General features: G+C 44.6%; 2 protein-coding genes across 2 annotated transcripts; both read right to left on the reverse strand.

Annotated features, from left to right (window-relative positions):
- Window positions 1–804: 804 nt before the first annotated feature.
- Window positions 805–1,773, reverse strand: ORNANAV1R3142 (vomeronasal 1 receptor ornAnaV1R3142). Its single transcript, NM_001253534.1, has one exon. The coding sequence runs from the start codon at window positions 1,771–1,773 to the stop codon at window positions 805–807; it is 969 nt and encodes a 322-aa protein (NP_001240463.1).
- Window positions 1,774–9,112: 7,339 nt separating this feature from the next.
- LOC114807878 (olfactory receptor 14A16-like) lies at window positions 9,113–10,030 on the reverse strand. Its single transcript, XM_029054642.1, has one exon. It carries the CDS (start codon window positions 10,028–10,030, stop codon window positions 9,113–9,115), a length of 918 nt encoding a protein of 305 aa, XP_028910475.1.
- Between the last annotated feature and the right edge of the window lie 5,968 nt (window positions 10,031–15,998).

Consider the following 15,998-nt stretch of genomic DNA (forward strand, 5'->3'; position numbering starts at 1 on the left):
AATCGAGAAACTAAGAATTATGATGAAAAACACTGACAGCAATAGTGGTGATGATGATGACTATTATGATAATGACTTCATATTGATTCAATCCCACAAAATCAGAATGTTCCACATGTAGAGACAGTGGAGAGACCAGAAGGGAAGAAGTGTGGAAGGGAAGAATAGATGAGACAACCAGAAGATATAGAGAAGAATAACCTTTCTGACAGGTAATTTTGTCACTTTGTCCCAGTATCTCTGGTCAGGCACCCCACTGCCATCTTCTCGAGGACACTGTCCTTTCCTGTCCAATGAGGGAAAGGTCAATACACAAATATATTAGGATTTAGGGAGAAATTTCAATCCACCTGGGGAGTGTGAGGGAGAGAGACAGTGAGGATACCCATCTTAGTCCTTACACTGGATGTTCAAGCTGTCTTTCCTCTCAAGTATCAACCATTTTCCAATAAAGCTGGAGAGCCAGTTCCTGGAATTTCCTTTGTAATGATATTCATTAAGTGCTTACTATGTGCCAGGAACTTTACTAAGCATTGGGGTAGATATAAACAAATCAGGGTGGACACTGTCCATGTCCCACGTGGGGTTCACAGTCTTAATCCCCATTTTGCAGATGAGATAACTGAAGCACACGGTAGTTAAGTGCTCAAGTCACCCAACAGACAAGTGGCAAAGGTGGAATTAGAACCCAGGTCCTTTTGACTCCCAGGCCTGTGCTCTATCACCTAGGCCAATTCTTCCCTACAATTAGTCTTCTAAGAGTGTCAATAAATAGGTAAATGATCCATAGTCAGTTTTATGGTTCTACCTCTGTATTTTTATGGTTCTACCTCTGTATCTATGACCAAAGAGAGATCTCTCAGCTTTTTTGAGGTCACACAGGAGTCTGGGGAACCGAGGGTCTTTGCTGATGAAAACTAGGGGACAGAGAAATGCAAAACACGAGCCCAGAAATAATCCAGGAACATAGAGCTTCAAGGCATCCTTCACCACATAACTAAGGAACACAATTCCACAGTTGATTAAATAAAAGAACATGAAGCAGATGACAAGGAGGAGGATGGTCTGGGTGGCTTTGGACTCAATGGAGGATTTGGGGGAGAGGCTGGAGCTGTGGATGTGCTGCATATGTTTGCGGTGTCGGTGTAGCACCATCACCATGTAGCCACTGGACCAGCTCATGACACACACAAAGAGAATATCTCGGAGAGTAAATGCACTCACAAATGCGAAATAATAGAAACCAGTTGTTCCAACTGAACTGGGACAAGATTTCCTAGTGACACCAATAAACGCGGTCGTCACATTCCTAATGACTTCAACGGTATTTAGAGTATTCATGTCTAGCAGAAAGCAGAGAATCCAGAAGAAGGGGAAGGAACGGAGAATGAACTTGGGTGCTCTGGGTTTGAGCCGAGCCCAGCAAGAAGTGCTGGGACTGATTGTGATGGCCTGGGACATGCTCAGGAGACTCATGGTGCAGATGGAAAGACCCCGGGAGACTCTCCTTATGTACAGAACAATCTGGCACCCCACCACATTCATAGGATTCTCCCCCTCAGAGGCCATCATCATCCCTGGGACAGTGTTGGTGAGAAGGATCACTGTGTTGGCCATTGTTAGGTGGGTGACGATCAGGTCAGTTGTCTTTATTTGGGAGGGCTGGGCAAGGAAGATGCTGATGTAGAGCAGCAGCAGTGTTGAGTTTCCCAGGAGGCCAATCCCAGTCTGAGCCAGGAAGAAAATGGAAAAGACCAACTCACTCAAAGACATTTTCTTCATTTCTTCACATCTGGAGAGCTCAGAGGACCTTAAAAATTCAAACCAAAGGGAATTATCAACCTTAACTCCTCAAGTGGGAGAAACTGAGGCAGCTGAGAACATCATCAGACTTTGCCTACCATCTAACTCTCAACTGTCTTCTATTTCAGGTCTTTTAGTCAGACAGGGATGTAGATCATCTGTCCTCCCAAGGATGCTATTTTATATCGCTGCTCATTCTGATTCTCTTCTCCTCTATCTCTCACTCCTTAACTTTGGTAGATCTTCAAGGTTCAGTTCTCGGCCCCTTTATATTCTCCATCTACACCCACTCCCTTAGAGAACTTATTTGCTCCCGTGGCTTCAATCAATCAATCAATCAATCATATTTATTGAGTGCTTACTGTGTGCAGAGCACTGTACTTTTTGCTGGGGAGAGTACAAGTCAAACAGACACATTCCCCACCCACAGTGAGCTTACAGTTTAGGGAGACAGACAGACAATATAAATAAAAAAATTATAGATATGTACATAAGTGATGTGGGACTGGGAGGGGAGATGAAAAAAGGGAGTAAGGGCGACACAGAAGACAGTGGAAAAAAAAGAAAAAAGGGCTTAGTTAGGGGAAGGCCTCTTAGAGATCTGCCTCCAATAAGGCTTTGAAGGGGAGGAAAGTAACTGTCTGTCAGATAGGAAGAGGGAGGGCCTTCCAGGCCAGAGGCAGGACGTGGGCCAGAGGTCGGCAGTGAGATGCACGAGATTGAGGTACAGTGAGTAGGTTAGCATTAGCAGTGTGAAATTTGTGGCCTATGTTGTAGTAGAGTAGTGAGGTGAAGGAGGAGGAGGCAAAGTGATTAAGTGTTTTAAAGCCAATAGTAAGGAGTTTCTGTAAGGGAAAGAAGCGGATGCGGGAGGTGGCTTGGTGCGGAAGTGGCACTGGAGTGTAAGGAGGAAGTCAACACCTCCTCCTAGCTCAGTCAGGCTGGGGGATTGGTTGAAGATGAGCCCCCCCTTAAGAGAGAGAGGCAGGGGAGACCACATCATGTGGCGAGAGCCACTTTTCCGTGATGGCAAAGAGGAGCAGTGACTGGCTCACGAACAGGTCAAGGATGAAGGGCAGCTTCTCCATGATGGAATGGGGTTTCTACAGGCCACATATGGCTGGGGCTGAAGGTGTGGTGGGGCCGGGGGGTGACGACTACCATATCTCTGCAGAAGATTCCCAAATCTACATCTCCAGACCTGATCTCTTTCTCATCAGTCTCGCATTTCTTCTTCCCTTCAGGACATCTCTTCTTGGATATCCTGTCGATACCTCAAACTTCACATGTCCAAAACAGAACTCCTTATCTCCCCACCCAACCCTGTCCTCCCACTGACTTTTCTGTCACTGTAGACAGCACACCACCTTTCCTGTCTCACAAGCCCATAACCTTGATGTCATCCTCGAATCACTGCTCTCATTCAATCTGTCATCAAGAGCTGTTGGTTTAACCTTCAGAACGCTGCTAAAATCTGCCCCTTCCTCTCCATCCAAATTGCCTCCACATAAATCCAGGCACTTATCCTAAGCTGCCTTGATTATTTCATGAGCCTCCTTGCTGACCACCCTGCCTCCTGTATCTTCCTATTCCAGTCCAAACTTCAATTTGCTGCTCAGATCATTTTTCTAAATTTTTCTAATCATTTTCAGTTCATTTTTGAGAGAAGCAGTGTGGCTCAGTGGAAAGAGCCCGGGCTTGGGAGTCAGAGGTCATGGGTTCGAATCCCAGCTCTGCCACTTGTCAGCTGTGTGACTGAGGGCAAGTCACTTAACTTCTCTGTGCCTCAGTTACCTCATCTGTAAAATGGGGATTAACTGTGAGCCTCATGTGGGGCAACCTGATTACCCTGTATCTACCCCAGCACTTAGAACAGTGCTCAGCACATAGTAAGCGCTTAACAAATACCAACATTATTACTATTATTATTATTAAAAAGACACTCAGACCATGCTTCCCAAATCCTCAAGAACCTCCAGTGATTCCCCTTCCACCTCCTCGTCAAATAAACTACTTACCAATGGCTTTAAAGCACTCAATCAGCTCTCCCCTTCCTACCTTACCGCTCTGATTTCCTCCTACAACCCAACACACTCACTTCACTCTAATGCCCAGCTCCTCGCTGTACCTTGATCTCAATCTATCTCACCACTGACCCCTTTTTCACATCCTCCCTCTGGCCAGGAAATCCCTCCCAATTCGTAAGAAAAGGAGTGTGGCCTAGAGGATGGAGCATGGCCTCGGAGTCAGAAGAACCTGGGTTCTAATCCCAGCTCTGCCACTCGTCTGCTGTGTGACACTGGGCACGTCACTTAACTTCTCTGGGCCTCAGTTCCCTCATCTGTAAAATGGGGATGAAGGCCGTGAGCCCTTTGTGGGACAGGGGTTGGGTCCAACCCAGTTTGCTTGTATCTACCCTAGTGCTTTGAACAGGGATGGCTGTAAAAGTAAGCTTTGAACAAATACCACAATTATTATAATTACTATTTTTATTATTATAATAAAGCACAGATGACTACTCTCTTCACCTTAAAAGCCTTATTAAAATCACATCTCCAACAAGAGCCTTTCTCAGACAAAGCCCTCATTTCCCTTACTCCCACTTGGGTCTGTACACTTGAAGCACTTGATAAATTCCCCCCACTCTCATCCCCACAGCACTTGCGTACACGGCTGTCATTTATTTTAATATACGTCTCCCCCGCTAGTCTGTAAGCTCCTTGTGGGAAGGGGACATGCGTATGAATCTTGCAGTATTGTGCTCTCCAAGCATTTAGCTCAGTGCTCAGCACACAGGGAGCACTCAATAAATATTATTGATCGATCGATTGATTGAGTAAATGGGCAACTGCGTAGGAGGAGAGAGGTCAGCGCTGGTAGAGGTGGACTTGTATTATCTGTAAGCAGGTCATGGAAAGAGACTGGAAATTTGGTTGCTCACAGGGACCATGTGTTCCCTCCTCATATTCCCACCCTCACAATCCCCAGAATTCCCCAAACCAGGCAGACCTCCCTCCTCCTCTGGGTTCATCTTCCCTTCTGGCATGACATATAAAGATGCACTCACCTGGACTGGTTTGTCTTATGCCATGAGGAGTCTGTCTTGTCTGTGTCTGGTGATGCCCAGCCCGGGCAGCAGTTATAAGGATGAGGTGGTATGAGCTCATCTCCCTAGTCCTGCCCCTTCCACTCTCTGATCAGTGGGCTGGAACTAGATCAGTTCACTTGACGCCTCCTGTTTTGTTTTCATCCTCTGACAGAGTTACTAATGAGTCCTGTTGATGTCTATCTCTCAGAGTGTTGTTAGGTAAAGATGAGATAATGATCCTGAAGAATTTTTGGTTAATAGAATAACTGTAGCAAGCCCAAGAATCACTGTTATCAGTGGAGAAAATACAGAAGATAATGAGGGATATTTCAGCCTCACAAAGCATTTTTAAAATGCTTCTGTTTGATGGAGTGATATTGTCTGCTCCCAGTTGTTTTGTAGAGTGCTCTGCAGGCATACCCGAACTTTAATTACAGTGCTTTGCTCACAGTAAATTCTCAATAAACACCTTCGATTGATGGATTGATTAAGTGTATGTCTGGCACGAGTGGCCAATGCAGCGCCGGGAGCTGTTTTTTCTCTTGGGTCTCCTTGTCTCTTGTTCCACGCATAGCTTTTTCCTCCAGAGGGGTACTCCCTTCTCGATGCCAGAACACCATGCTGGTCTATCCTCAGTAGTAAAGTCCCCATTTTCAACTGGAATGAAGCATTGCGTGAGACAGGGGTTCCGTTCTTTCAGAATCTGGCAGTAGGATAACTCACGCTGTAGAACTCACCGTTTCCCAAGTGCACAGTAGAGTGCTCTGCACCTAGTAAGGGCTCAATAAATATCACTGATTGATTGATGTCCAACACCGCGTAGGTACCACAACCAAATTCTTCCTACCATGCACTTGTGCTGCATCCAGACGGATGTTCCTTATGGTATTTTTTTTTAAGTGCTTACTATGTGCCAGGCTAGAAACAGCATGGCTTAGTGGAAAGAACTCAGGCTTGGGAATCAGAGGTCATGGGTTCTAATCCCAACTCCGCCTCTTGTCAGCTGTGTGACCTTAGGCAAGTCACTTAACTTCTCTGGGCCTCAGTTACCTCATCTGGAAAATGGGGATGAAGACTGTGAGCCCTAATGGGGCAATCTGATGACCTTGTATCCACCCCAGTGCTTAGAACAGTGCTAGGCACATAGTAAGCGCTTAACAAATACCAACATTATTATCATCATTATTATTATTATTATTACTAAGCACTGGTGTAAGTTCAAGCAAACCAGGTTGGCCACAGTCCATGTCACAGACGGGGCTCACAGTCTTAATTCCCATTTTTCAGAAGGGATAACCATGGCATAGAGAAGCTACAGGACTTGCTCAAGGTCACCCAGCAGACAAGTGACTGAGCTGGGATTAGAACCCGGGTCCTTCTGACTCTGAGGCCCATGCTCTATCCACTTGGCCATACTGCTGCTCATGTTTGTTGTTGGAAGAATGATCCTCAGTTATACTGCTGGGTCCTTGCTACAGCAGGCAGTGAGAGCATGGTTTGGGCAGAACTAAGTGTATTTTGCTTAGCATTTTGTGAGTCATTTGAACATTGCAAGTGTTACGGCTAAAATTATGATTACTGCTCCTTCTATTGCTATATTGTACATTCCCAAGTGCTTAATACAGTGTTCTGAACACAGTAAACCCCCAGTCACTACAACTGACTAACTGACTACAATTATTAATACTACTATTATTCCTACTACTTCTATTAATAATGATGGTATTTGTTAAGCGCGTACTTTGTGCCAGGCACTGTTTTGAGCACTAGGGTGGATACAAGCAAAGCAAGTTGGACACAGTCCCTGTCCCATGTGGGGCTCACAGTCTCAATCCCCATTTTACAGATGAGGTCACTGAGGCACAGAGAAGTGAAGTGACTTGCCCACGGTCATACAGCAGACATGACTCCCTGGCCCTGGCTCCGCCCACTATACCATGCTGCTTCTCTACTAATAATGGTACTTGTTGAGTGCTTACTATGTGCCAAGCACTGTTGCCAACACCAGGGTAGATACAAGTTAGTAAGGTTGGACACAGTCCCTGTCCCACATGGGGCTCACACTCATCCCCATTTTGCAGATGAGGTAACTGAAGCAAAGAGAAGTTAAGTGATGATGATAATAAATTGTATTTATTGAGCACTCACTGTGTGCAGAGCACTGTACTAAGCACTTGTGAGCATATAATACAATAAAGTTGTATTATATACTGTACTGTACTACATTGTATTATATCAACTATCAATTATATCAACATGATCCCTGCCCACAAGAACTTACAGTCTAGAGGGTGATACAAACATAAATTACAGGTAGGATAAATATAAAAGGAGATATAAAAGGTATAAGTCTTTGTTGCAATGGTGTCTATCGTGTTTATTTTGTCTTGTTTTTGTCCATCTGTCTCCCCCGATTAGACTGTAAGCCCATCATTGGGCAGGGATGGTCTCTATCTGTTGTTGAATTGTATATTCCAAGCGCTTAGTACAGTGCTCTGCAGATAGTAAGCACTCAATAAATACTACTGAATGAATTAATTAATTAAGGTGAATCTATCAGATGAGAGGGGAATGAGACTCCCTGGCATGTGGGGCCAGGGAGGCTATTCAGTAAAGAGGGTTTATCCTCTCATGATCCCTTCAGTCATGGCTACCTCATGAGACGGTCCCGTGCCCAGATGGGTTGGTGGAAACACCAGCATTGCGATTTTGTGATGGGCTGGCCTGAGGGGACATTAGCTATAATCTTGGCAGCAGATGCGAGCGGTGGAACAACTCAAGAGATTTGCAGTCCTTGAAGAGGGTGATCATGGTGGCACCTATGAGGTCCTGTGACAGTTCCGTGGTGTACTGTATGTTGAAGAAAGACCTTTTCTACTTCCTTTCATTTCCTTAGTTATCTGGATGCCTTTTCTTGTTATTAACGGGCCTATTTAGGTTTGTACTCTTTTTCTTATTGTAGAGCAAGCTTTTTGTCTTTTCTTTCTATTTTATGTTTCCAGGCACCACTCCAAGACTCTGCACACATTGCAATGGAGTCTCCTGTCAGAAATGATCCCGGATTCTTTGATTTCTGGATGGAGAACCTCCTTTCCCTGACAGTCAAATTCCTGCCTGGGCAAGGAATGCAACAAGTGAGGAGGGCGGGCAGAGATGCAGCACACTGAGAAATGTGTGGGTGATTTTCATCCATGTGAGGCAGCTACAGCTCTGGCACCCAGGTTTCCTATACAATTGAGTGAATGAATGAATAATTCTCAAGGCCCTGCTCTTTCTGCAGGACCATCTATAGGGATCTGCACACTAGAATGTGAGCCTCAGCAGGGACAGGGACTCTGTCCGTCCTGATTAACATGTGGCTACCCCATTGCTTAGAACTCGGATTGCCACATAGTAAGTGCTTAATTACCGTCATTATTCTTATTCTTATTATTATTACAAGGTGCTCACTGAAAGGTGCTAATAATGATGATGGTGGTGATGATTCAGTTTGGGGAACTCTCATCAGCAGAATCTCTTCCTCGATACCCAACTTTCATCCCCATAAAATCTCAATATTCTATTTTGACTAATCTTCTCCTGCAATTTGGAGGTATAGATACAAACATCTGAATGCAGATATTTCTGAAATCCTGAAAATTGTTTTTTCCACTCTCTGGTATTTGAGAAGCAACTCTGCCTAGCGAAAAGAGCACAGGAGGCCTAGATTCTAATCCCAGTTCCATCAGATGTCTGCTGGGGGACCTTGGGAAAATCACTTAACTTCTCTGTGCCTGTTTTCCCTTGGCTCCCTTGGAAAAAAGAACAGGATCAAAGATTGACAATAACAAGATTCTAGTTAAAACTAATTCTGCTGTGTCTGCTGTTTCTCAGATCTTGGAAGCAGCAGGCACTACTGATATGAGAATAGAAAATCAATATACAGAGAAGCAAATAGACATCCTGTGGTGGGCGAGAGAATGATAAAAACAGACTAATGAGGTGATAAGATGGAAGTGGGTTATTATTTGTGAAATGATTTTGAAATGTCGATGCCATCTTACCATGTGGTACTAGGTGGATTTTTACTTTCTCCACGGACTCCACAAAATCATTTCATGAATCCAAGAGGACTACGATTAGAACACTGACAACCTGCAGGCAGTGACACCACCCTAAAATATACACCTGCCAGCCATGACAAGAGAGAACGTCCCCTCATTAATTTGGGGTCAGTGTCTTCTATGTCATCATCATCTTTCTCATGGCCATTCGAATCTCCTTGTTCCGCAGGCTGTAAATGATGGGGTTCAGAACTGAAGGTACCACGCTGTACAACACCGACAGCAGTAAATCTAGGACTGAAGGGATATCCGAAGTTGGCTTCACATAAGCAGACGTTCCAGTGGAAAGGAAGAGAGTGACGACCACCAGGTGGGGCAGGCAGGTGGAGAAAGCTTTGGAACGGCCCTCCGTGGAGGGGATCTTCAGGACAGTGGAGAAGATGCGAATGTACGACACGGTGATGGAAAGGAAACAGATAGCCCCCAGGCAAACACTGATGCCAATGACCACCTCTTCACTATCATGGGCACCCACGCATGAGATACTCAACAAAGGGGGGACATCACAGAAGAACTGATGGACCAACTTGGGGCCGCAGAAGGTTAAGGAGAAAGTGCAGGTTGTATGGACCATTCCAAACAGACCTCCACTGAGCCAGGAAGCCACCACCATCTGTGCACAGACTCTGTCATTTATGGTGGTTTCATAGTGCAAGGGGCAACAGATGGCCATATAGCGGTCATATGACATCAGCGTGAGGGCGACAAACTCTGAGAATGCAAAAAACAGAAAGAAGAAGACTTGGAAGACACAGGCAAGGTAAGAGATGGAGGTATTGCCTGCCAAGGAGTTGACGATGGATCTGGGGATGGTGACAGAGATGAGGCAGAGGTCTATGAAGGACAGGTTCCTGAGGAAGAAGTACATGGGGGTGTGGAGTTGATGATCCAAGGTGGTGACGGTGATAATGAGGAGATTCCCCATCAGAGCTGCCAGGTAGATCCCCAAAAACAGCATGGCATGGATGATCAATATTCCTTGGACTTGGGAAAATCCCATCAGGTAAAAACCGCCCTCCACTGTGGCATTGACCATTTCAATTTTGATACTAAACTGATGGGGGAAGAGAGAGCCTGAGGGAGAGATATGAAAGAAGATGGTTGGAAATATCAAAAAAGACTTCCATGAAACACGATTCTCCCGAGGTAGATTTGATATAAATCTCACGAAGGATGCGGACAAGACCAACATGAAATCCTTGTACACAAAGCCTTAAACCCCAGGATGAGGGAACACTTGTTGAAAGTGGAGGATGGTGGGTGCCAAGCAAATCAGAGGAAACATTTCCCCACACAGCAGTTAGTGAGAATTATGGAATTTCTTAGCTTGGGAAGTGCTGGATGAAAAACATCACATGTTTAAGAAGGGCTTGGATCCATTCATGGGCAAGAGGTCCATAATGGAGCATTAGAAGGGGAAATTTACACATTAGGTCACACAGACCTAAACATATAACCTCAGCGCTTAGTACAGTGCCTGGCACATAATAAGTGCTTAATAATACCATTAACAAACCTAAATTTTAGTATGGGTGTCAAGGAGAGCAGTCATCACATGGTTCCTTAAAATATCCTGTTGCACTGTTCGAAATCAAATACTGGCTCTGATGGGCCACTGTTGATGCACTGATAGGAGTGGGGTAGGTTCTCAGGTTCATTAGTTGTGATGGGCAAAAGTATCCACTAGAAAATGGGGGTATGTACGCGGGGGGGGTGGGATGTCTGCTTTCAGTTTCCTTGCTCCGTGTCATTTCTCAAAGTGAAAGTCACACAACCTTCTCCCATGGGAAAGGTTACTCTAGCCCAGAAATATTACCAAAATCAAAAAAAGAAAAACTAGATGATGAGAAGCAACAGTTATCCTCTTAGCAATAGTAAAACACTTCTGGAAGCTTCATCAGCTCCAGGAGGAGCCCAGAGGTAGGTTGCTCTGGAGGGAGAAGACACTAACGAGCTGAATTCTCCGATCTCTCTCAGAACCAACCTCAGATGCAGCTGAGCTCATGAAAAGTCTCTCAGCCATCTCTGGAAGTTTGTTTTCCCTGCAAGTGGCTCTAGATGGTGGCACACGATGGTGACCGCTCAGAAAACGTGGTGCATCAAAGACTCTGCAAGGATTAGCTAGTGGACCAGCTGCGGAAATCCTCAGCACTTCAAGGTGCTTGCACTCTTCTCCTATTAATAATTGTACTACTTGTTAAGGGCTTACTATGTGTCAAGCACTGTACTAAATACTTGGGTAGAAACAAGATGATCAGGTCAGACACAGTCCCTGTCCCACATGGGGCTCACAATCTAAGAGGGAGGGAGAACGGGTATTTAATCCCCTTTCATAAATGAGGAAACAAATACAGAGAAGTTTAAGTGATTTGTCTATGATCACACAGCAGGCAAGTGGAAGAGATAGAATTAAAACCCAGAGCTTTGCACCAAGTCCCACTGCTTCTCCACATTATAATTCAGGCAGTTTGTGGTTAACCATATTCTCAGTTAGCCAGTTCCGAAGGACTCTCAGTAGATTTTCTTTTTTAATGGTGTTCACTGCGCACTTATTATGTGTCAAACACTGTTCTAAGCACTGGGGTAGATTGAAATCAATCAGGTCAGACACAGTCCCTGTCCCATATGGGGCTCACAGTCTAAGTAGGAGGGAAAACAGGTGTTAAAATGTTATTTTACAGTTGAGGAAACTGAGGCACAGAGAAATTAAATGATTTGCCCAAGGTCACATGGCAGGCAATTGGCGGAGCTGAGATTTGGACCCAAGTCTTCTGACTCCCATGCCAGTGCTCTTGCTATTGGGCCACGTTTCTTTCCAGATCTTGTCAGCAGTGGACAGCCTTCAGATGCTATAATTTGCAATCAGATTTTGGCAATTATTTTTTAAGATAAAGGTGAAATAGTCCACCATGTGACCTCAAGCTACTCACTGATCCTTTCTGGGCCTCAGTTTCTTCCTCTGTAAATTGGGGATAATGTATCAGCACCTCCTCCCTTTTCTACTGTTGTCTGATCTGATTCATTGTATAATTGTTGTAGGGCTTGGAATGGAGTGTTTACTAAAGCCAAATTCTCCCAGTTCCCCTGATTCACACATTATCTGCGGCTTCACCTTGGTCTCCCTGACATGACGGTTTCCTCTAGGGTGTAAACCCATTGTGGGCAGGGAATATGTCTACCAACTATGTTATAGTGTATTTTCCCAAGCAATTGGTACAGTGCTCTGCACACATGAAGCACTTACCAAATATGATCCTTGACTGATGGATTCAGTTTAGTCTGGGCCAGGCACAGTCTGATGCCAAAGGTGTCTGGCTACTTGAGAGTGAAATAACTCCTGGACAAATGCTGTATCCCCATTGGAGGCGGAAGATCAGCAGTGGTTTAAATCTTTAATTCTGCGGCTGTTTTTCTTCAAAACAAAGAGAGGAAATTCCTTTTCTCCTTGTCCCGTTCATTTATTTATTTTGATGTCCATCTGCCCTTCTAGACTGTAAGCTCCTACTGATCACTTAGGATCAGCTGTAAGTGCCTACTGATCAGTGATCACGTCCTACCAACTGTACTGTGTTCTATTCTCCCAAGGGTTTAGTACAGTACCAGCACCCAATAAGTACCACTGACTGATTGATTATTGTATGGTACTCATCTGTTTCCCATATGCCGTGGCTTCCCCTTCCAACATACCTGCATACTCCTTGTATCATTCTCTTCTAGCCCCTCTTCCTGCTAAACAACCCACCACTGGATTCTATTCCTTTTCTCCCTCCTGCCTAGTCTATGAGCCCCATGTGGGACATGGACTGTGTCCGACCTGATTTGACTTGTATCTACCCTAATGTTTGACATGTAGTAAACATGTAACAAATACCTTTTTTTTTTTTGGAAAAAAAGGAGCTGTGGGGGGAAACGTTTTAAGAATTGGGGGAGAATGGGAGAGGCCAGGGGCCAGGGAAAGGGAGTTTCCTGATCACCAGGCAGAAGGATCAAGGAGGGTCAACACATTCGTTTTGCTTCTGATGGAGTCAAAGCCAGCTTTCAAATAAAGGACTCTCTGACTCACCATAAATCCCATCAGTCAATGGTGTTTACTAAATGCTTACTGTGTGCAGAGCACTGTACGAAGCGCTCAAGATAATATAATGCAATAGAGTTGGTAGGCACAATCCCTGCCCTCAAGGGGCTTACAGTTGAGGAAATACTCATGTAACTTTGTGTCTTGTCCAAAATTGAGGACACAGTTCCGGTCACTTTGGTAAACTAGGGCATCCAATAGGGAATGAGTTTCTAATTCATAACATGTTTATATGAGAAAAATGATTCTGACTTATGTTTAGAGTTAAGGCACAATTTTTCAAGATTGGGTTGTGTGGTGAGGCTAAAGACTACTTGTTGATCCATTTAGTGTAGAAAACCCATGGTGTCTCTTGATGGCAAACGATGTGCAAGTCCCACTCTGGGGGATGGCATGAGACACAGTGGTTGGAAATGCAGATACCAGGACATACACACACACACACCTCCACCACCATCCAGTTCTAGTGGGTGACATATTTGCCCTTACTGGCTCCTATGAACTCTATCTTGCAGGCACCCCTTAAGCGTTCTTAATTCAGTTTTACGTGCAGGAGAATGCCGCGAATCTTCCAGTAAGTACAAGGGAATAGAGATCCAGGAGGCTTGCAGGGATGCTAATAAACTGAAGGATGGAACCCAGATGATCTGCTTCCCACCCTCCCTTCCAGAGGATTGCAGATTTAAAGAAGTTGGATTCATGCTTTCATGCCTATTTAGGAAGCAGAGAGAAAATGTAGCCTAGTGGACAAGCCCTGGGCCTGGGATTCAGGGGACCGGGGTTTTAGTTCTGGCTCTGCCTCTGGCCTTCTGAGTGACCTTGGGTCAGACACTTCACTTCTCCGTGACTCAGTTTCTTCAACTGTAAAATGGAAATTCAATACCTGTTCTCCCTCCTCCTTAGACTGTGAACCCCATGTGAGACAGGCACTGTGTCCAACCTGATTATCTACCAACTACTCAAGCTTTTAATACAGTGCTTGGCACATAGCAAACACTTAAAATATAATAATAATATATGGAGGTTCATCTTACACTGAAGGGATATCAAGATTCAGAGCCTGAACCCTTCATTTCTGTTTCTGCCCCAAAGCTACCTGCAGAACTTCCATCATTATCCTACTCACCTAGGCACCAGCTGACATCAGACTCACTGTTCTCAAAACTTCTGGTGTTGATCATTCCAGGTCCCAGGGACCCAATCCGAATCCAAGTAGGATTTATAGCCAAGAGGGAGGGAGGAGTCTAATTCTGTCCTCTCTGATCTCCATACCCTGTTCCCAAGGGAGGAGACGAAGACCGACAGTGGAAATTCTGTTATTTTCCTTGGGACAAATTCCCCCAGAGAACCATCATGTCTTCTCTCTCTCTCTCCTTTCTCCCTCCCTCTCTCTCTTCCTCTCTCTGTCTCTCTCCCCGCAATTCTCTTTCTATTTCTCTCTCTTAGGTTGTGTCCTTATAGTCAACACATGGAATTCAGAGAGTCAGAGATGGAATTCACACCCAGTGGTGTCTCAATCAACCAATCAGTGATATTTATTGAGCCCTTGTTATGTGCAGGGTAGTAATAGTAGTAATAATAGTAAGTATTAAGTGCATAGAATTCCTACTTGAAACTGAGGGAGTGAATGAGTTCTCTGAGGGCGTGGTCATAGATGGAGAGAGAAGGGACTTTTGACCACCCTCAAAGTGAAAAAATTCTTCCTGAGATCTCATAATGGCATCTCTCACTTCAGGAAATACATATTTTTTCTTATTCTACCCTTCTGCCTACAAGTCTACCCTTCAAACACTTGTACCCTTCCACTGGGCATCCTTCTCTTCTCAAGGCGTAACAGTTTCACTGACTTCAGCTTTTCCACTTACATACTATTTGCCAAATCCTAATGATAACAATGATGGTGATGGGAAGCAGCTTGGCATTCTGAATAAAGAATAGGCCTGGGAACCAGAGAACCTGGGTTCTATCCCCACTCCACACTTGCCTGTTTTGTGATGTTGGGCAATTTACATTAACCATTTTGTGACTCAGTTTCCTCAACAGAAAAATGGGGATTTGATTCCTTTCATCCCCCTAATTAGACTGTGAACCCCATGTGGGATAGGGACTGTATCTGGCCTGATTAACTTGTATCTACCCAATGCCTAGAACAGTGCTTGACAAATAGTAAGCACTTAAAAAATACCATTAAAAAAGATGATGACATTTATTAGGCCAAATAAAAACTTCACTTATGCCAGACAAGGCAATTAGAGCAGATACAATCCCTGTCCCACATGGGGCTCACAGGGTGTGAGGGAGGTAGAAAGAATATTTTATCCCCAATTTCCAGGTGAGGAAACTGAGACACAAAGGGATTAAGAGAACTTTCCTGATGACAGAGGGCAGACAAGTGATAGAGCCGGGACTAGAACCTGGATTTCCTGAGATCAGTCCCTCATCCTTTCCACTAGGCGAAGCAGCCTCTCGGACTGTGGGTTCTTTCTCACCCTTTTCTAAGCTCGCCACTTTCCTTTTCCACTGTGGAGACCAAAATCTGATATTGAATTCTGCAAAGGGCTGGCTTAGTATTCACTGTGAAAGAGGCTGACCTGGCATTGCTCACCGGTTTACTGAAGTGCCTTGTTATTCTCAATACTGCACTGGGCATTACTCCTCATATGAGGATAAGGCAGTAGTAATAATAATAGTAATAGTAGTCTTTGTCATCACAGTAGTCATATAAATAGTAGTAGTAATAAGAGGGAAGAATCAGGCTAAGAATCAGGCTTAGGGGAGGGGGGTTGCCTAGATACTAGGAGTTGCTCCCAAACTTTTCTGCCTCAACTTTAGTATTTCTCCAGTCCATCATTACTGAAAGATCTCCCTTCCCTCCAGTGCACATTGTAAGGGTCCAAACAGAAGTGTACCCTAAATCAATTCCATGTTC

Source organism: Ornithorhynchus anatinus, chromosome X5 (assembly GCF_004115215.2).
Source record: "Ornithorhynchus anatinus isolate Pmale09 chromosome X5, mOrnAna1.pri.v4, whole genome shotgun sequence".
Classification (NCBI taxonomy): Eukaryota; Metazoa; Chordata; class Mammalia; order Monotremata; family Ornithorhynchidae; genus Ornithorhynchus; species Ornithorhynchus anatinus.